At 36.0% G+C, this 22,162-nt stretch overlaps 1 protein-coding gene across 5 annotated transcripts in view; it reads right to left on the bottom strand.

The window, feature by feature from the left end:
* Positions 1-22,162, bottom strand: part of LRFN5 (leucine rich repeat and fibronectin type III domain containing 5) — a 249,541-nt gene that overhangs the window by 890 nt on the left and 226,489 nt on the right. For 4 of the 5 annotated variants that reach the window (XM_070504292.1, XM_070504293.1, XM_014845456.3 and 1 more), the window contains 3 exons: positions 15,522-16,926; positions 12,172-12,884; positions 5,535-5,579 (listed from right to left, as the gene is read on the bottom strand). In XM_070504292.1, the coding sequence (XP_070360393.1) occupies positions 5,563-5,579; positions 12,172-12,884; positions 15,522-16,906 (2,115 nt within the window). In that variant the 5' untranslated portion in view covers positions 16,907-16,926 and the 3' untranslated portion in view covers positions 5,535-5,562. Of the gene's footprint in view, positions 1-5,534; positions 5,580-12,171; positions 12,885-14,984; positions 15,177-15,521; positions 16,927-22,162 lie in introns of those variants that run through there. The other variant, XR_011501578.1, reaches the window with a different exon arrangement.

The raw sequence follows: 22,162 nt of genomic DNA, 5'->3' as shown, positions 1-22,162 counted from the left end.
TCTTGGGAGTTTTGTATCATCTTAAAATCTTATGAAATTTAATTATAAATATAATGATAGTGAAGACTATGGCTCGTCTTCATTAACTAGTTCTTCATCCACAGAACAAATGAAATAAATATGGAAACTGACAATAACTCACAAGGGCATTCCATAGTTAACATGATTTTGAAAGAAAATTATAAAAAAGCCATTTAAAAAGTATTTAATTATCAAGCTGTGAAAATGTTTTTCCTCTAATATGGGTTTTCAGTATTCATGGATTTAAGATATATCTATAAAGTCTATCCTTGACAAAGATGAAAAATAATTTTTGAGAAGTACACAATTTTATAAATATGAAATAAAAGTAACTTCTCTCCTTTCCATTCAAAAACAACTACATGTTTAGAAGCTGGGGCTTATAAAATGCATGGCACAAATGAGTCAGGAAATATAGATTCTCCCTTAACTGCTGAATATTCTACACCAAAATGCTGATGCAGAACAGATTTGGATAACTTTATGTCATAAAAGTAGGCAAAATACTGTAGAGATATTGTATTTAAGAAAATATTTCAAAGTACTTGATAATCTGAATAAGTGAAGTTCTTTTTGGCACAAACAATAATTTTTGAGGATTACTGAACAAGGGATTTATACAACGTTTGAAGATTGTTAGTAGTTGATAGATGTGTATCCTATTTGTAGAAAACAACTACCTTGGAAACTACTGAAAAATAGATGTCACTGTCATACTTTACCTGGAATATTCTAAGAAAGACATTTCAAAATCACTTTAATTATTGTGGGATATATCTGTTCGGTTTAGGGCTTAGCTTATTTTGGTGAAATTGGATAGCAACAAGTTTTTAATTTCTTTTTGTATTTTCAATAATGTATGCCCTTTGAAAGAAAAAAGATGTAATTGTATTATATTGAAGTTCAAGTTTCAGGAAGTACTAATATAGACAAGACTAAATATACTTAGAAGAAAAATATAGTGGAGATTATAACTAGCTTAACTTTGGAAATAATAAATCCTTCCAGAATAACAAACTATTTAAATATCAAGTTAAAGATTCTATAAGTTGAAATATCTTAAAGAGCTTTTTATTCAATTTCACATTACATAATAACATTATTAACAAGCTGTGGAGTTATGGTTTATATAAAAGCTGTTAATTTTGAAGATTAGGAAATAGCAATTAGTTTTGGGAACTATAGCATGAATTCGCCTGCCCTGAGGCTACTACCATTATGGAAATGATGACACAATATGAAGCCGAATACAAACATGCATGTAGTGGGCCTGCCCGGTGGCGCAGGGGTTAAGTGCGCACATCTGCTTTGGCGGCCCGGGGTTCGCCAGTTCGGATCCTGGGTGCAGCATGGCATTGCTTGACACACCATGCTGTATTGGGCGTCCCACATATAAAGTAGAGCAAGATGGGCATGGATATTAGCTCAGAGCCAGTCTTTCTCAGCAAAAAAGAAGAGGATAGGCAGCAGATGTTAGCTCAGGGCCAATCTTCCTCAAAAGCAAAAACAAAACATGCATGTAGGATGTTCAAAGTAACATTTTTTACTTTACTTATCAATAGACAAACTCATACAATGATTCCATAAAGATCTAAATATGGAACACAGAATTACAAGGGCATCACACAGAAAAAAAGATAAACTATAATAATTATACTAAAATATTACAAGAACTAAAAATAATGAATTTGAGGTAAGTTCAGTATGTTTTGGTAACTGTCCTCATTTAACAGTGAAAGGGTATCATGCAAAGCCCTGTGGACAGACAGCCTTATTAACCCTACCACAAAGAAAAGAGGAAAGCTTTATCTCGACAGTAAGAGAAGAAATGTCCTGACACTGAATGGATTGTGGGAAAATGCTGTTAATGCCCTTACTCTGAATGGAATGAAGAACTTTGAAAGATTTTTATCTTGTACAGTTAGGATATCTAAAACAGAAGGAAATGATTTCTAAGGGTCATTGCTAATGCTAGGGTTCTACTTTTTTTCTTATTTTCTGTAACGTTCAAATAAATGTCAAAAGTGTGCTTTAATTATTACAAAAATAGCTAAATGTTTTCTACATATGTGTCTATTCTATCACTCTTATTTTTAAAAAATTCACTTGAAGGGCATATCATAGAAAAAAAACACTGGAGAACCAAATATTTTTATTGGTCATTCTTGCTTGGACAAAACACTGGAAAGATATCTGGATTATATACACACATTTGCTTTGCTGTTTACCTCTTATTTCATATATTTTCCTAATCCTGTATTTTCCCATAATTTAAATATTGCTGTTCATTTATAATCAATATTACTAATTTTTTATTCACTTATATATTAATAGTTTCTCTAAAAGAACTGGACTCCTTTCATGATTATTGCATTTGCAGCAGAGATTTTATGACAAAGTTTACATTTTTAAAATAACTTGATTGATACTAAACACAGAATAATCAGAAGTCAAATTTATTAAAATCAGGAAGCAATTATCTTAAAGGCTGGTGCAAGCAATCATGGAATAAGTGGTAGTTTTTGTGCATACTTGTACACATACAAAATGTATACAAATTTTCTTGGTCTGAAGCAACAAATACCTTTTAAGAAATTTTACTTAAGGCATTTTCAGTATAAATGCAACCTAGTCAACTGTTCTATTTTAACTGCCGAACATGGCCTATCCATTGTTTTACTGGGTTCACTTTACGCATAAAAATCTTTTCAAACATAAGGTTAATTTACATGTAAATTTTACGTGCAGAATAGTTATCACCAAGTTTATCAATGATTCCTCTCCCCTTTGCTCTCAATTCATCTTAGTGTGACTAGAATCTAATGATTTTATTATAGAAGGATTGTATGTGATAGATTAAATATTTTCGGCTCGCTCTATTTCTATACGTACGCAGGAAGGGTCTTAGGGAAGAAAATTGGCATAGGGCATATTTTGTCTAATGGAAATAAAATTAACGTATTAACTCTTTACCCTTAGGAAAAAAAAAAAAACGCGTCTTAGCAGCCACCTCAGTATGAAGAACACCTGAGCCGCTGATCAGACGAGCCCTTCTGCCTTCTCTGTACCTTCCTATTAGAAGGTATATCAGGGACTGAGGGATAATCAATTTAATATCATGCCTTGGAAACATTTTTGATATATTAAAAAAAGAAATGTGTGGTAAGTTTTCTTGCTTACTTTTACTGTCTATATACACAGGGAGCATTTTAATTTAAGTGTAATGCATCGGGCAATATCCAAATTGTTGGAAAATATATTTTTCCTCTGGGTAGGAATAGCCATATGTTACCTTCCTGCAGGAAATATAAATGTAAAATAAAATTTTATATCCTCCCCTAAAAAGAGCTGAGAAGCTGTGAGCAGGAGGAATCTCTTCCGGCCCTCTACCTCACGGCCTTCACACGCGGCGAAGGACTGCTGGTGGTGTGGAAGGCCGCGAGCAGTCCAAGAGCACGCAGGTCACAATCTCTCCAAAGGGGCCTCCCTGTTTGGTTGTGCTGACGGCAGTTCGAAGGATAGGCCTGCTAGAGCAGAAAGCGTTTACCAAGTACCAAGAACAGGTACCCTGAGGTCATAGGGTGACTTAAATCTCATCCTAGAAACGTAGCAAGGAGTTGGCTAATGTGTGAATGATGCATTGCCACTAAATTTTGATAAAATTATTCTTTGCTCGTGGATTTATTTTTCTTGTAATGCTTGTAGAAAGAAAGAAAAATTAGCCAAAGCATGGAAGGACATTTCTATGACATTATGACATAGTCATCTGTTTCAGAAAGGGAATTAAAGAAAAAAGCATAAAGTTTTTAAAAAGGTGACATTCCACATGTATATATTCATTCTGTAAATCTAATACACAACACACATATATGCACATGAATTTACTACATATAGAAATGACAAGTCACTGAAAGGTTATGCACCAGATTGTTAGTATTTGTGCCTAAGTGGTGGATTATAACAGATTTATACTTACTTTTACTTTTAGCTGTGTTTTCCAAACCTTCTATAATTAATACGACTTATTTTAAGACAAAGAAAGTCATTATCAGAAAACTGACTTACTCATCACATTGGCAAACCCTGTGCCATCTCCTGTAGTACACAAACTCCCAGGAGATGACTTTTCTCTAAATTTGACTTCTACAATGTGGTTAAGTAAAAAATAAACACTATAATATGTAACGTGTCCCATGAAATGTGAATATTTGGGAAATTACTTTAACTGGTAATTGAAAAATGACTCAGATCGACTCTCCTGCTTCCAGAGCTTGATATAACATTTAGCACCATTGTGGATCGTGCTTCTGAGAGATTAACCATGTCCTTCTTTATCCCTTTCTAAAGATATCCTAACTTTCCGAACAGCTAGGTGTCCAAAGTTACATGATAAATGAACTTTTTAAAGTCAACAACTGCGAGGGAGGTTAGGGAAGAAGGAAGACGGAGAGGAAGGGAGGAAGAGAAAGAGAGAGAGAAGTTAAGATTCAGAAAGAGAAGCAGAGGGTGATGGTGGGACAATGCACCTTCAGGTAGGTCAGTTCAGTACACAACACAGAAGACAAAGCGTGTGCCCGACACTGTGCTATTGATTGTTTCCAGTGAGGCATCTGTGCAATTTTTGCAACACAGGAAAGGGATCCTAAATTTGGTAAGGAAATGATGCATGAAAAGCATTTTCTTTGATTCAGAATGAAATTCATTAGGGAAAACCCTGAATGATTGTCCCAATTATTGTTATCTTTTAAATATGAAATTTAAAATAAACAAGACCCTATTTTTACTACCAACAAATAAATCAGTGGCCGTTTTTAGAACTTTTAGAGCAGAATAATTTTTCTGTGCCAAACCTTAAGCAAATGGTTGATGCTTCCAGCTGTTTGAACAGATTGCTAAAGTGCTATTCTGCTCTGGAAACACACTTTCTGATCCAATTAAAGTGCAGGAATCAAATACTCATTTGAAACTTCAAAAAAAAAACCAAACAAACCCCACAACCAAGAAGAGTAATTGGTTGCTGACAAAAGGAATACCATGAATATTTCATGTGTAGTCTTTTGCTACATTTTATAGTGGGTTCATTCATTTTAGATAACAGTGAGACAGTCCTGTTCATCCACTTTCAGCAAGGCAAAATGGATCACCTTTGCTCCTATGAGGATGTGGAGGTCAAGGATGAGGACATTCTTATCAAGCTACGGTCTTCACGTTGGGGAGTATTTGTAAAAATGCACATGATATCAGGCATGACTCCAAGAGGGACTCCACAGTCACAACCACATTCCCATTCCTCTTACTGTATGAATTGGAAATGTCACAACCAGAAATATGTCTAAACTTGGGAACTAGAAATTCACTTAGCCAAACCGAACTCCAGTCTTTACCATTGAGCAAGTTTTAACGGAAAATTTCCACAAGCCAAATAAGCTAGTAAAACAAAACTTAAAAATTCATTTATAAAAGACTATGCCCACTTAAGTGCTGAAGAATGCGACAGGTAACAAGGATCTCACCTGTGTTTCCTGGACAATCTGGTCAACATTAGTCAGGCAAAGCATCTGGGAATAAAATGTGTAGTGTCATGAACAATTCTTTTTTTAAGAAACAGACCTGAAAACATTTCTCACTGAAATCTTGATAAGATTTCTCTTAACAAAGATTTATCTAGACTTTTCTTTTAACTTACCAGTTCTTGGGTTAATTGCAACTGACTTTTATAATAATTTGTAGTTCTCTATGGCTACTTCCTGACATATTATACTATAAAGGTAGAATTTTTAAAAATATTTTTCTAGTTATTACAATAAATAATTATCAATATGGAATGTGCTTTTCTGGCCAAAGTTCAGTATGAGAATTAGGCTTCTATTCATTTTCCCTTTGCAAAATTAACATTTCTACTACAGAGTTGCATATGGTTAATATGGAAAGATGCATCAAGAAAAAAAAAAATCCAGAGCAGGAAATGTCATTTCACCATATTACCATGCACAGCATAAAATGATCATTTAAATATAAACTATTATGCAGTAACCTCCCCAAATAATAGCATGTTTTACTGAGTACCCATTTATCCTTATATAAAACAGTAATGTTCTAAACGCAAATATTCTGCCTTTAAAAGTCCATACATATGTTCCAATTGGCTGCAAATGTTTAATATCATTCCATAGCCTTGCATAGCACACATTCTATTTCTTTCCAAAATGTCCTCTTTGTAAGCAAATACTTCTAGTCATTAACAAGTGACACAAGGATAAGGAAAAATTAGGTGTCTCAGGAAAAAGTTGTTCTCAGGGGTCACAGGTGAGTGTGACGAGAATAGTACAGAATTCTTTTTTATAAAACCTCTAGCACAAATATTCATATAAATTTACAATGGCCTCTGGAGATTAGGTTTTACATGAAAGCAGTCATAAGACATGTTCACATTACACAGAAGAAAATGATCAGGAAATTACATTATGGTAGAGCCAACATAGTATATTTCACAAGCCCCTAGAGCACTAATTTATTGGATATATTCTGGAGCAGAATCACACTATTCATCCAGCTCATGTTTCAGGCAAGATTAAATGTGCCTCCATTTCCAAACACAAAATGAAAGGGACTTCACAGCTTTCCCCTGAATGTATCGGAAAATATTTGTTTTTAAAATTCATGAACATAACAGTCACCTCTTTGAAAAGGATGGATGAATATTGTAGAGAAGGTTATCACTAGGAAGTTCAGAAAAATAAATTTGTACTAGAGACTTTATATTCCACTGGAATCTGATAAATAAACATAGTTTGTACAGTTGTTCTGGGAGAAGTTCTCTTATAGCCAGTCCATTTAAATGTGATTTTGTTACAGTAATTACAATCCATGCTTCAGGACACAAAATTATGATTTTAAATGATAAATTTTATAAGTACATATATTAGTATATCTCTATGTTACATATATCTCTATCTACATAAATAGATATATAAATATATGCAGCATATGTATTTTATTCAATGGTAACTTTAGATACTAAATTTTGACTTTGAAATAGCTGACCAAAATCAGAAGACAATGGTACCCTAATTATTTTTTATACTGACTATTTGTAATATTTGATAAAACTGCAAATGCACTAATATTACCTAAATGAGGTAATTTCATACTTAAATATACTCCCAGTTACAAACTCTTCCTCTCTATGTCCCACATCAGATAACACCACGATTTTAGGCTGACTCAATCACAGTTTATGTTTACCATTCTTTCTACATTAAGCAATCTTCTGTACTGCTACAAGAAGGATTGGCTCTGCTGCAAAACAAATAAACAAAGGGACAAACCAAACCTGACAAAAACCAACTGCATTTGTAATCCCAGCACGTATTCATTATCTAGCACAAGAGGGAAAGGACTGAGTAATCAGAAAGACAGAGCTATGAAGCTATTACAAAATTGTGTCATTAATTTTGGCTATTTTCTCTACGACATTTTAAAAATGAGAGATTCCTTATCCATAAATTTAACTCAACTAACATTTAACTTCCAAACATAATAAGATAAGTTATCATCATCATCATCATCCTCAACCTAGGATGATGAGAAAAATATCCTTTCCCATCCAATCCACCTCTGTGCTGAAGTCCTTTCCCCAGAACCCTTCACACCACTCACACACGGAAGCATCCACAGATACTGATGAAGGAGAAAGACTGGACTCTTCCTGAGACCAAGGGAAGGCTGAGCAGGGAGTAGAGAGTAGAGAGTCTTCATTCTGTGGTACATAAATGAGCACTGCTTTCTCAGCATTATAAAATGGGACTGGAATTCCGCCACACCAAGAAGACAAGGGCTCCTATCTGCAGGCTTCTTTGAAATAACCCTCCGTTTACCTTCACAATTCTATGTACAATAAGATGTTTTACGTATTCGGAATTTTTTAAACTGTTGGCATTTTAACGATTGTTTTTAAGTTTACTATTGTGAATAGACAGAGGGGAAAATACTAAAAGGCAATGGATGTAAAATTGGTGATAATGGCTCTACTAAGTTTATTAACTTTATAAATGAAATATTTAGTTTCCTTTGAGAAATACAAACAAATAAAATAGTTAAAATTTAGTCTGGAAGTTAAGAATTCCGAATGCTTTAAAGTGAAGTAGAAAATACTTCATAAAAAATGATAAAAAGCAATCCCTATAGACAAGCGGAATACATTTAATTTTTTAAAAATTACTTAAATTCTTGTGGAGAACGTATGTATCATTGAGATAGCAGCCTTTTTATGTTTATAGATGCCTTTTAATAGTTCAAAAACCTATTTTTCAAAATAAAATATATCTTCAAAGCAGCTAAAATCAACTGTCTGAAAGCATAAATAGCTTACTGTGACGTCAGCTTAACTAACTACATTTACTACTTGGGAAAAATATAGGAAATAAATTGGTCATAGTGAGAGTGTTATGGTATCAAATTTAAATTATTGCATTTAATGTTCCTCTGTATTAATCTATTTGTAGGCTAAAAATAAATAATATTCATCAAACCAAACTTTGTTTCCTCTTAGGATTTAGAGGGAGCTTCATTATCCCCTTATGACATTCAGATATTACATATATTAAAAAAAAAACCTACTTTAATAGTAGTTTGACATTTTCAAATTTGGGGACAATTATCCAAAAGAAACAGGAAACAACACAGGAATACATATAAGTAAGAAAAAAAAGTTTGGAGTAAAGATCTGGAAATACATTGTTTCTTAGTTTGTTTTCATCTTGAACAAGCTGAAACCATAGTGCAAAATGGCTAAAATGAAAGAAAAGTAATTAAGAATAAGGCATCAAAAACCATATATATAACCCATACATAGTCAGCAACGACAATCAGCAAACCATGTGCTTTGGATCACACATATACATATATACATATATATGTATATACATACTGCTGGTTCAGCGAGGAATGCAAGAAATGACAGGAAGAAAACTAGAAAGAGACAGAGAATTTCTTGCTTGTAGCAATATAATGTCTGGACCACAAATGTCTATCGTGCTAATGAATCAAAGCTCGTATTACTGGACCTTCCTCCCTGGCCCCATTCATTCATTTATTTATTTACCCGTTCATTTATTTATCTATCCATTCACTTCTTCATTCATCTGAAGAACTATTGTGTTTCAGACAGTATTCCAGTTACTTTTAAGCACCTGGAACCGTCCCACAGATTTATTTTTCAGTCACTGCACACCAAAACAGCCCTGAGCAAAAGTTTTTTCATATACTTTAAAAAAAAAAACAAAAAAACATTTGAAAAGGCCAATCTTATGTTGATCTCTCAAAATACAAAGTTTTTGAAAAACAAGCACACAGTCCTTCTTATCACTTCTAAGAACAAATGTTCAAGGATTTGGTTAATTCATCCTGAAAATAGTCTTGTAAATGTAATAAAAATTTAAATGGTTTCGATGGCTTTAGTCAAACAGAATACATTTCACATGATTAAATATTATAGAGTTCTAAATGTTTATGAGAAATAAAAGATCTTTAAGTAAAGCTTCAATAGAAACATAAGCAGAGAATTGATTTTAAAAAATACAGGCAACTGAAAGATAGACAGTAAGCCAAGCAGTAGCTGGGAGTAGACCTGCTAAGCTGCGGCCTATGCTGTGTGGTTCCAGAGTCCCCTTGATCACAACCTTCAGAAGCCCAGATTCCTTCTCTGGGGATTCGTTTAAGTCTTGAAAGCTTTTACTATATATTCAGGACTTTTCAATACTATGGAGGTGAAAACTAGGAAGGGGGAAAGTAATATGTTTTTGTCAATCGGCACCTCGTGAAGAACTAAGTAATGACGTTAGTTAAGAATCTTTAGTTGGCGTCAGAGCATTATGACAGATACAATGTTGAAAATCCACTTCGCTTTGAGTGATGCTTTTGATTTTACAAACTACTACCACACGTGTGATCTCATTATTCCTCCCAAGAGCTACAGTCTTGACCCCTGAAGGCTGATGAGATTGTAGCAGCCTGGAAGACAAATTCCAGAAAGGGACGCAGGGTGGACTCAGCATTTAGGAAACACCCAAGGGCATGAGAGTCCATCAGACCATTTTCTTCCAGACAGGCATGGAAAGTGATCTCTATTTGCTTTCATCTTACCTGATTCTGAATGTCATCACGATAAATCATGGAAGATAAGATGTGCTCGGTCAAGTTAAAATTAACTGCAATTTTTATATATGCCTCCAGCAGGAGGAAATTAAACTAAGGATTGACATTCCTCATTTGTGTTTTAAATGGCATTTCCAGTGATCTGAAAGAGTTAATAAACTTTTACTGTGTACTTAACTTACTCCCAGGGAGCATTTTATATAAATAAAGTACATACCTTATTATATTATGGCTAAAATTTTTTGTGCAAAGTTCCCACATGAGCATTATTTTAAAAAAATCCAACCAAACAAACAAAAATCCCACCAAAAGCCTTAAAGCTAACTTCCGTTTACCGATCTGGAATAAGACATCATCAAGTTAGCACATCGTGCTGTAAGGTTTTCAGTGAGTACATAGGAACACTGATCTACAGACCTGCATCTCAGTGAATGTCCAAGAAGGGCTTATTATCAAGGAGCAATATTGTTGTCTGACTAAATTTAAAAATATTTCTTTTAATGATGTATTATCACAAAGCTGCATTTGTAATTAAATTTCATCACCGGTTTTGGTTCAAACAATAAATGCATTTGCTCTAAGAGAAATAGTCAAATTCAGAATCGCAGTGCAGAGGGGAAAAAGGAAACCACTACTTGATTAATGAGCGATGACTTTATATTGCTTATAAATGTAATGAGAACTCCATCAAAAGTTTTTTATTTTACTTGATGATGAAAATAAACATCTTTTTGATAAAGGACTTTTTTGTCCCCCTTTTTAACTTGCAGTAATAAAAACACAAAACTCGAGGCTGGCCTGGTGGTGCAGTGGTTAAGATCGTGTGCTCTGCTTTGGAGGTCCGCTTTACAAGTTTGATCCGGGGCGTGGACCTAGCACCAGTCATCAAGCCACACTGTGGTGGCATCCTACATAAAATAGAGGACGATTGGCACAGATGTTAGTTCATCAACAATCTTCCTCAAGCAAAAAGAGAAGATCGGCAACAGAAGTTAGCTTAATGCCAATCTTCCTCATAAAAAAATGAAAAAAATAAAACATTCATTCAGCAAATGTATATTGAATGAATGAAAACATCTTCATATGCCCAGGTATGTGCATATGAAATTGTGGCGTGTGACTTAAAACTGAATTGGATTTTTTGATAAATGTAAAATCCATTGTATTTTCTTCTGCTTCCCATGGAAAAAGCTGTGTCATAGATGAGAAATATCATAGAATCATTAAGGCATCTGAATCAAGAATATTGTTTAGAAGGGTACTTTCTTTAACTCCGTTGGGTATACTTATTGAGTATTTTATTTTAAATAACATAACACAGAGTTGTTCTCCACAATATTTGTCTAAAAACAAAAAACATTGTGATTGAAAGAAAATATACAATCTTCTCATCGAAAAATACCAATCCTCCATAGGTGGTCCTTTGTAAGACTGGAGGAAATATGCAAGACTTTTTTTTCCTATGACAACTTTCATTTTGTGATCTGCTATTGCAGACCCCAGAAGCCAGTTTTAGAATAGGGGAAGGCACTGCTGCTATGTCATGCTTTTTTTCTTAAACCATGTTATATGTGTTACATATATATGTGTATATATATACACCCTTTCTCTCTCTCTATATATATACATATGGTAACTATACCCTAGAAGGTTTATACACCTTGACTCTATTAGCCAGGTCTCAGAGAGACAAGACTGGAATTCCAAACCCCAATTTCCTATGTGAGTTCTCAAAATGATTTTTTCACTGAAAAGAAAGAATAAATTACACAGTGCTTTCCATTATCCACTCAGAATTTGAAAGAGTCGCTTTTCCACTAGGGCCATGAGAACTGTTGGACTGAATTAACATCACATTCATAGACACACTTCTTTTAGACAACAGTCCACATGGGTTCGGTGAGTGAATGGAACAAGAGCATTCCTTTAATTCTCCGTTCAGGGAGGACCTGTGCCTCGCTCGGGCTCTCTCAGCAGGCAAAGTGAGAAACTTACTTGGCTTTGAATGTGCTCTTTTGGACACCGGCCCCTCTGTGAGAGAATCAGGAGGTCGACTAGCTAACTGCAATGCAGTCGAGTTGTTCCTGTTCGTGTTTTGGGACTCCACAGTTGTGACAGCTTCACTCTGTGGTTCGGTGCTTGGCTTTGTGCCAGTCTTTCTTTTCTGCTTTTGGGACACAGAAGTGCTTGAAGTCCAGGTAGGAGGCAAAGCAGAGGTAGTGGTAGAGGAGTCCTGACTCGCGCACGTTTCTGCAGATTGTATAACACTGTCATTGGCGGCTTTACAACACTGCACACTCTCTTCACATCCCACAGCTTGTTTGGACACGGACTGGGGCAGCGTCACACTGCAGCCTTGCATTTGAGCCCCATTAGTTTGAGAGTAGACATTGCTGACCTTGGTGACCTTGTGTTGCCCATTATTGTTACAAACCTTATACCGGATCATTAGAATGATGATGAAAACCAGTACGGATGCTACAATTATTCCACCAATAATAATAATCATGGTGCCTCCCAAAAACTGAGACTGCATGAAATGGCATCGCACATAATCCTGTTCCGTAGTAAACTGGATGCAACCCACGACTCTTGTGGCAGTGAGGGAAGTGATGCCATCATCGTATATTGCCAAGACACACAAGTCATACATAGTTCCAGCAGCCAGGTTATTGACAAGAAAAGTTTTGCTCGTAGGAGGTATCATTCTGAGGGACAATGGAATTTGTGTTAATATTAAAAACAAAACAAAACATACATACACACAGTCAGTATGACTTCAGTTCTGTTCATTTCAGTATTCATTAAGATAAGCACACGTATAACAGATATGAAATATGGGAAAATGATCTAATCTTATTATATTTACCCAGTTAAAACGTCTAAAAGTCATCGCTGGATTCTGCATTATATTAATGGTGCCTGCACCATGCCTTGACAAGCTTACTAATTACATTGCTTGGCAAAGCAGAACTCCTAATAAAAACCACCTCTAAAAAATCATTTATGACAAATTGCTTTTGAAGGGTGTGACTGTGACATTATCTGACTACTAAACAAATCCATTTAGCACTTACAACACCTCTGTGACTAAAAGCCAATTTGAAGGAAGGGAAAACACTGACAATCACATTAGAAACCAGAATGGAAATGCATTTCGGAGTATTTATTTTCCAAATCAGTTATAACCTGCTATGGAATGATACCGAGTAAATCTATCTTTAATAACTAAGATAATTACTAAGATTTAAGTACTTTATCTACAGATCTCAGCCCTCTCTGATGCCTTCAACACTTGCTTCCCAATATGCTTTTATCTATAAATGAGGTAGATGAAAATGTATGGGTAATATTGTCCTAGAAACGCGAACAAGGCAAGGCTGTTGACCAGAACATAAACCCGTCGTGCTCCCCATTGTGGGCTGATGAAATTACCTTCAGCACAAATTTCTACAGTTTGATAAGAGTTTATAGACAACTCTGAATCCATTGTATCACAAAAGTTTCTGTGGATGCCTGTTTTCCACTAATTTTTTCTTAGTTGCAACCAAATATGACCTAGACTAAGAGTTAATTTGGAAAAAAAGGTTTGAAACTGTATTTTTTCCCTGAAAGAGAGTTTTAGGAATTTCAAAACTTGCCCATGCTAAACTGTTATACAACCTACACAATGTATTCTAAATGTTCCAAGAAACTTTTAGGCCAGAATATGTATTTGTGATTGAAATCACTACCATTTAGTGAGTGCATGATAAATACGAGGCATTACTAAGCACTTTATATACATTATGATTTAACTTTTACAGTGACCATACAAAGTAAGCATTATCATTATTTTACACATGACAAACAGTAGCGTCAGGAATACAAGCAATGTCCTCAAGGTCACATAGAATTTACTTGTCATGGAAGAATTAAAACCTTGGAATTTGGAAAATAGAAACTAACTGCCCTATGTTACAGAATTAATGCTTAAAATATATAGAATGTCCAGTAGCTGCAGGAAGGGGAGGGGTGGGGGTGGATGCTGGTCTTTGACAACGGGCTAAATAACCCATAGCCTGGGTGAAGAGTATGACTAGGGCAAGCTACTTTGTGCTAATATACATGCATCAGAGTCGACATCCCCAACATTTAGTAATGAGAGGGGTATTAGAAACCATTCACTCTAATCTCTTCCTTTTAAAGATGAGGAAATTAAAACTCAGCCAGGTAGAACCTTGCCCAGGATCGATCACATGGCTAGCTAGGCCAGTTTTGTTGTTTTCTACCAGCTCATGCTCATTTCTAAAAATTTCCATACATGAGTGAAAATCAAATTATCTTCAAGAATTCATCTGGGTATATAAGAACTGAGTTGATCTGATTTCAGAAAAGCATAAAGACAAAAATATATATATATATATATATTTCAAAGCCATGATTTTGCATCGTTTCCTAGGAGTAATAATAGTCTATCATGACTGAAATTATATGGAGGGGTAAAAATGTGTATTTCCAACTGAAAATTGGACAAGATGTGACTATAAATCAATGAGGCTGAACTTTAGAAAAACATACCAGAAATCCTTTACTCAAATGCAAATTCTCCATCAATGTCCTTATCCGGAGATGACATACTTAACTCCAGCGATACTTTCACTGCTCAAAATATTTGCGAACTTTCTCTTTGGAACTGTCTTAAGAACCAGGGTACATGAGACAACACACACACACGTAACTCAATCACTCAAAAAATCAGTCTCATTATTTTATAGTTACATCCTATTTTTGACCAAAAAATGGCAACACCCATCTTGATCACCCACCTTATTCATAAGACTTGGCTCCAAATGGCTTTTGCTTGTTTCCAAAATTCAAATTCACCCTCAAAAGACGAAGATTTGCCACCACTGAGGATATTCAAAATAGTATGACGAAGGTTCTAAAGATAATTCCAAAAGTGCTTTGAGCAATGGCAGCATCATTGGGATAATGGAATAGCCTCCCAACGTGACTTCCTTGAAGGAAAGAACACTCTTGTGGATGTGTAAATTCTGGTATGTTTTTGAATTTTTAAAATAAATCAATCTTGTTCTCTGATAGTCACATCTCTTAGATGAGGGGAAAAAAGTAAGCAAGCATAATATTAAATATAAATTTGAACTCTCTAAAAATAACACCATTCAAAATATATCCCCATATGTATTCACCTTTCACAAGCCTCACATTATATTCTTTAAAAAATGGAGTACTATCATTACAAAAAAGGGTAGCACTGCCAATTAAAAAGAAATCAGTCGTGGAGTAACAAGTCCTACACTAAGATGGCTATTGAGTATAAAAATGTGCTTAACTTTTCTTACCTGTAAACAAGGGTGTCATCATAAGTGCCATTGTACTGGATTTGAAACATACGTATTCCAGGGATATTTCTTTGAAAATTAAATTTAAGTAGTGCTGTAGACGATGTTGCCTCTGCCACCACAATTTTATCTTGACTCATTTTGGTATCACCATTACTGCTGCTTGCATTAGAACCTGACTTAGTAGAAGTTGAGATATCTGAAGACCCAGGATCAGGCTCATGGATGTGGTTTGTACTGTTTAGTAAGTGAGGGAGCTTAATTATATGAAGATCCACCGTTTGTGTTGCCTCCCCAGCAGGATTGGAAGCAATGCAGGTAAAAGCACCTGTATCCTTGACAGTCGTTATAAGGATGTCAAGTGTCCCATTATCATACACCAGAGATCTTGTTGCATTCGAAATAAGCTTCCCTTCAGGAGAAATCCAGTGAATTGCAGGTTCAGGGTCTCCCCTGGCTTTGCACCTCAGTGTTGCCCTTTGACCCTCCAGGACTCTCATCTCATGTGTATGACGAGTGATGAGAGGAGGCTCACACAAAAACTCTTCCTCAGGAATTGACCAAAAATAGCGGCCAGTCAAAAGTGCTGGCGAAGCACAGGTCTCAAGGTCATCTTCCCTGGACAGACGCCTCAACCACAACAATTCACAATTGCAATGCAAAGGGTTTCCACCAAAACTTAATGCAAAAGTAGAGGGGCTTATGATTCCTGAGGTTGCTAGTACCTGAGCTCGCTGAAAGAGAGGGTCAGGCGGTAGCTTCTGCAATTTATTTGATGTTACATCTAGCCGAGTCATCTTGTGCAAGTGGGAGAAAGTCCCCTTAGGAATGTTATCAATCATGTTGTGATCCAAACTAAGGGTGTGCAAGCTAACCATCTTCTCAACGGCATCCCAAGGAATTGTTTCTAAATTATTATAGGACAGATCCAGTTCCTCAAGGGCAAAGACATCATCAAATGCTGTAGAAGAAATTAAAGTCAGCTGATTGTTGTTCAATATCAAATGATGCAGATTGGAAAGCCCACTGAACATATCATTTGTAATTTTAGTTAATCGGTTGCTATTCAAATGCAGTGCCCTCAAATTTCGTAAGTCAGCAAAAGCATGAGGTGTAATAAAACTTATTGTATTCCTGGATAGAGTCAGGTCCACCAAGCTGGTCATATTGGCAAAATCTTTCCTTTTAATATTTGTAACAAAATTGTCTGCCAACCGCAATTCCACAGTTCTTCTGTCAATGTTGGGTGGAACAAATAAAAGCCCTTTCTTGGCACAAAGGGTTGCAAGATTAGGAGACAAAATCTGACAGACACAACGCTTTGGACAGATCTGAGCTCTCACTGCTATGCCAATGAAAAACAGATAAAAAAGAAATTTTTCCATTGTAGATCAGATTTAAGAGCCTGTAAGAGAAGACACAGAATATGTTAGCATCCAATCATTTGACTAATGTTCATATTCTAATATACTAGCATAACCTTTTTAATACAAATTGGAATACAGAAACTATTTGTTTACTTAATAAACAAGTACAAAATATCCATTCTGTATTGGAGGCTGTAAAGGACACCAGGATGAAAAATATACCATTCATGGCCTTGTGGGATTTAAAATCAAATGGGAAAAACAAAGAAGTCAATAGATCATTACAATTCTGTAAATAAAGTGCTATTTTTGAAATATTCCCCAAGGTAGTCCATGGGTGCACAAAAAAGAGACATTAAGTGCAGATTGAAGGATGGGAGTTCAAGAAAACGTCCCTTAAACCCTGAAAGACATCTTATAAGTTCAAAAGCTTAAAGCCATAAAGGATTTGCAAGTATTTCAATTTACTAGTCTGGGTAGAAACAATAAGAAACAATATTTGTTATTGTTAATCTTATGGCACGATATTTGAAAATAATTTTTGATTAAATTTTATTCATGTTTTACAAACTAGCTTGAACATAGTACATCCGCCATATCCTAAATGCAAATATAGGATCTTATTCCCAAAAATAAATAGACTAACATTTATCACAAATGCTCTGATCTCCTCAAAAGCATGTTTTATTTGATATAAATGTGGATCTTTGAAGGTAATTTATGGGAAGTAGTTACCAAAATGCTTGACAGTGAGTCCAAAAAGGTATCATATGTCATTCTCTTTTTCTTAAAATCTTAATGCATTTATATTTATCCAAATTTAATTTAAAAAAACACCTTGACAGTTTCATTTTCCAGTTTGATCTTAAGTATTTGCTCTTGAAGTTAATCTTCAAAGATAAAAATACTAACACATATATGATTAAAACTTCTCATAAGTTACATGTAGTTTTAAACAGCAACAAAGTTTTAAACAGCTGGAGAAAATCAAATTTTTAATTGATTAAAATGTGAAATATGGAATTATTCTAGAAATAATGCATCTAGTTTTCTAAATGAAACATACTTACAGGTTTGATCCATTTTATGCCTATTTTATGTGATGTTAAATGTGGTTGTAATGAATAAGAATTCTCATTCTCAACAAATGGAATAATCTTACTCTTCTGTTCATGACAGAATAATTAGTAGTAAACTAGCCTTTCCACAATAAACAGAAAAAAACTGTACAAAAATATATAAAACTACACTTTTCTGACACTGGAAAAGAGGAAGCACAGAAATTTGATCCTTGAGAAAAGTGAATTTAAAAAAATGAACCCTGTCATTGCTCCTGGAGACACTTCCAAACCACAGCACAAAGAGAGACAACAAGCAAAGCATGAGCAGCCTCATTCAGTGGAAGAGACACTGGAAGAGACTGGAGAGCAGAGTCTCGGGTGGCTTGAATTTCTGGGGCAGAGTACCAGAAAGGAGAGAGTTCTCAGAGGAAAGAACTCCAGGAATCTCTGGAGGTAGAGACAGGGCAATAGATACTAATCATTCTCAAACACTGATGATAAAGGGGGGAAGAAACGTGAACAGACACTCAGTGACCTGTAGAAAAATATTAGGAAGTCGAACACACATATAATTGGAGGATCAGAAGAAGGCTGTAGGGTAGAAATAGATTTGAAGAAATATAGGCAAAATGTTTTCAATCTGTGATAGAAAAACAGCAGCCCATAAATCCAAGCTCAAAACAAGAAAAATCAAACCAAGATACCTCATAATCAAATTGCTGATAGACAAAGAAAAACAGAAAATAATCTTAAAAGCAGTCACAGAAATAAGACACATTCCAACAAGATAAGGGGAACAAAACACAAATAATGGATGACTCCTCGCTGACTCCTCTTTGGAAATAAAGCAAGATGGAAGACAATGAAAAATATCGTTAAAGTGCTGCAAGAAAAAAGGAAAGTCTGTCAACCTGGGTGGTGATTTATATATTCAGAAAAGATGAAAATAAAATAAAAACTTTTGAGAGAAACAAACTGAAAGTTTCTTCACCAGTAGAACAGGTCTATAAGAAAATATAAAGAAATTCTCTTCAGGCTGAAGGAAAATTATATCAGGTGTAATCTTGAATCTGTATAAATGGATGAAAAGCAACAGAAATGGCATATCTGTGGGTAGTATAAAATATATTTGGTGTGTTTTACTTTGTTTATAAATAGTACTTCTGATATGGATATAAAAAGTTACAGAAAACCATCACTCTCACTGTAACAGTCAAATAAGCTGGATAAGCTACAAATCATAATTTTTTAAAAAACTAAGAACATATAATGCTGAAGATACCAATAAACTTAAAGGAACTATATTCCAGACAGTGACAGTCCCTGATGAAAGGGAATAGACCCATAGATGTCCTCCTATTTCCTACACTGACCCAAAAGTAAATAGGAGGACCTATTTGGCATAAATTGACGTGAGGAGAAACCACCCATCCTTTTAACAAACTACTTTTAACACCTTATGTTTTTAGAGCAGTTGTAGCTTTATAACAGAACTGAGAGGAAGGTACAGAGACTTCCCATGTACCAACTGCTCCCACACATGCAGAGCTTCCTCCATTATCAACATCTCCCACCAGAGGGGTGCATTTGTTACAAACGATGAATGTACTTTGACACAGCATTATCACCCAAAGTCCACAGTTTACCTTAGGGTTCACTCTTGGTGTTGTACATTCTATGGGTTTGGACAAATGTGTAATGATCTACATCCACTATTATGGTATCACATAGAGTATTTTCACTGTCCTAAAAATCCTCTGTGCTTTGCCTCTTTCTCTCTCTCTGGCCCATTCCTGGCAAACACTGATTTTTTTACTGTCACCATATTCTGTCTTTTCTAGAATGTCATATAGTTGGAATCATACAGCATGTAGCTTTTTCAGATTGCCTTCTTTCACTTAGGAATATGTCTTTAAGGTTCCTCCGTGTCTTTTTGTGGCTTGATAGCCCATTTCATGTTAGCACTGAATGATATTTCATTGTCTGAATGTATCACAGTTTATCCATTTACCTACTGGACATCTTGGTTGCTTCTAAGTTTTGGCAATTATGAATAAAGCTGCCATACATCTGTGCACAAGCTTTTGTGTGAACATAAGTTTTTTAAGTCCTTTGGGTAAATACCAAGGAGTATGATTGCAGGACTGTGTGATAAGAATATGTATAGTTTTGGAAGAAACTGCCAACTCGTCTTCCACAGTGGCTGCACTGTAATTCCCATCAGCAATGTCTGAGAGTGCCTGTTGTACCACAGCCTCGTCAGCACTTGGTGTTGTCAGTGTTCCAGATTTTGCTTGTTCTAATAGATGTGTAGTGGCATCTCATTGTTTCAATTTGCATTTCCCTGATGGCATATGATGCAGAGTATCTTTGCATATTTTATTTGCCATCTGTATATCTTCTCTGGTGAGGTGTCTGTTAAGGTCTGTCCAATTTTTTAATCATTTGGGTTTTTTTTTTTTTATTATTGAGTCTTAAGAGTCTTTGTATATTTTGGATAACAGTCCTTTATCAGATGTGTCTTTTGCAAATAGTTTCTCCCGTTCTCTGGCTTAGGATTTCCAACTTTTGGACCTGCTGTAACCACCTTTACTAATGTGGTGGTGAGGTGTGGAGTGGGGGGAAATGTTCTGCAATCCTATGGTTAGGTCTCAGTCTTTCAGTGAGCCTGTGCCTCTGGACTGCGAACTTCACCAGGTTTCTCCTTGTTTTGCTCTCATCTTAGGTGAGACAAGATGGCTGGAGCGGGCTGGAGTTGGGCATTTCCCTTCTGTCATATGGAAGGATAGAGGCGGCTGGAGTTGAGGATTTCTCTTTCCCAGGTCGGTTAGTATCACATACAGTCATGCGTTGTTTGAGGAAGGGGATGCGTTCTGAGAAATGCCTCATTAGGCGATTCCATCGTTGTGTAAACATCATAGAGCACACTTACACAAACCTAGATAGTACAGCCCACTACACACCTGGGCCATGTGGTACTAATCTTACGGGACCACTGCGGTATATGTGGTCCATTGTTGACCGAAATGTCGTTACGTGGTGCCTGACTGCACTACCCCAGCAGGCTAAGCTCTTGTTAATTGGTTTTCCCTGAGGTGGGCCTTGCTAAGAAGTACAGAGTGCTTTGACATACTATATCAAAAGGGCTCCGTTTCCCCTCTCCTTACTGGCAGCAGGAGTGGATTTTTCTCTGATATTTGCTGTGGGGATCTGGTGGAGCTCCTGGAGATAAATCTCAAAATATTGTGGGTCCCCTATAACTGAGTCCCCCTGGAGCTTTTAACCCTCAGACTTGTCTGCACTAAGCCTCCAGCAATTCATCATTACGTTTAGGTTTTTCTACCCCGGCGCGGGGTCCCTCAGAGGTTTCTGCTATAAGTCTCTGCTCCTGTAAGCTGCGATGCCCCATATTTGCCCTTCTGTCTCTCCAATCTTGTGGCAGTGGTTAGCTTGTGTCCTCCTCTCTCTTACAGATCCAACAAGAATTTTTAATGTTTCAATCTGTTCAGATTTTTAACTGTTGTTATGATGCCGTAGCAACTTCCCAGCTTCTTACATGTAGAACAGAAACCAGAAGTTTAACAAACCTAAGAATCATGTGTAGGTTGGCATAAAAAAATAGAATCCAAAAAAGCCCCAGAAGCAAGGCAAGAAAGTGTTTTCTCCCCCATTTCCTTCCTACTGGTCTTTATGGAGTCATGGGAATCCTACCTTGAAAATTCAGGGATGAAAGAGAGAAGAGACAATTTCCCTAGATACTCTATATTTTCAGATAAGAAAGACTTGAGGAAGGAAAGGAAAATTAAAATGAATCCTTCAGGCAACCCAGACTTTCAAGTTTGGAAAAATGGGTAAGAAGCAGTAGAACTGAAAGGAAAAGTCAGTTGCTCAGGGCTTTCGGCGATAATAGACTGGGAGACGGGATGGGGAGCTCACACACAGGCAGTTCTGTCTTTCGACACAGACTGCCTGGGGTGGCACTGGAGAGGTGAGAGAAACTTCTTAGAGTAAATCTCTATGTCATAGAAAGTAGAGTAGCTCAGTCACAGTCCAAAGCAAAGAATTCCAGGGGTGAGCTTAGAGATCAGAGAGATCTTCCTGGCCACCAAAAGCCTGGCGGCAGAGCTCTAAAGCAGGGCGAGGTCTCCAAATGCTTGGACATCAGATTGTTCAAGTGTAAAACAGAGACAGATCTCCAAAACCACTCGAGAGC

The sequence above is a fragment of the Equus asinus genome, chromosome 2 (assembly GCF_041296235.1).
Source record: "Equus asinus isolate D_3611 breed Donkey chromosome 2, EquAss-T2T_v2, whole genome shotgun sequence".
Taxonomy (NCBI): Eukaryota; Metazoa; Chordata; class Mammalia; order Perissodactyla; family Equidae; genus Equus; species Equus asinus.
Note: the sequence above shows the minus strand (reverse complement) of the source record. Positions and strands in the feature narration are given on the sequence as shown.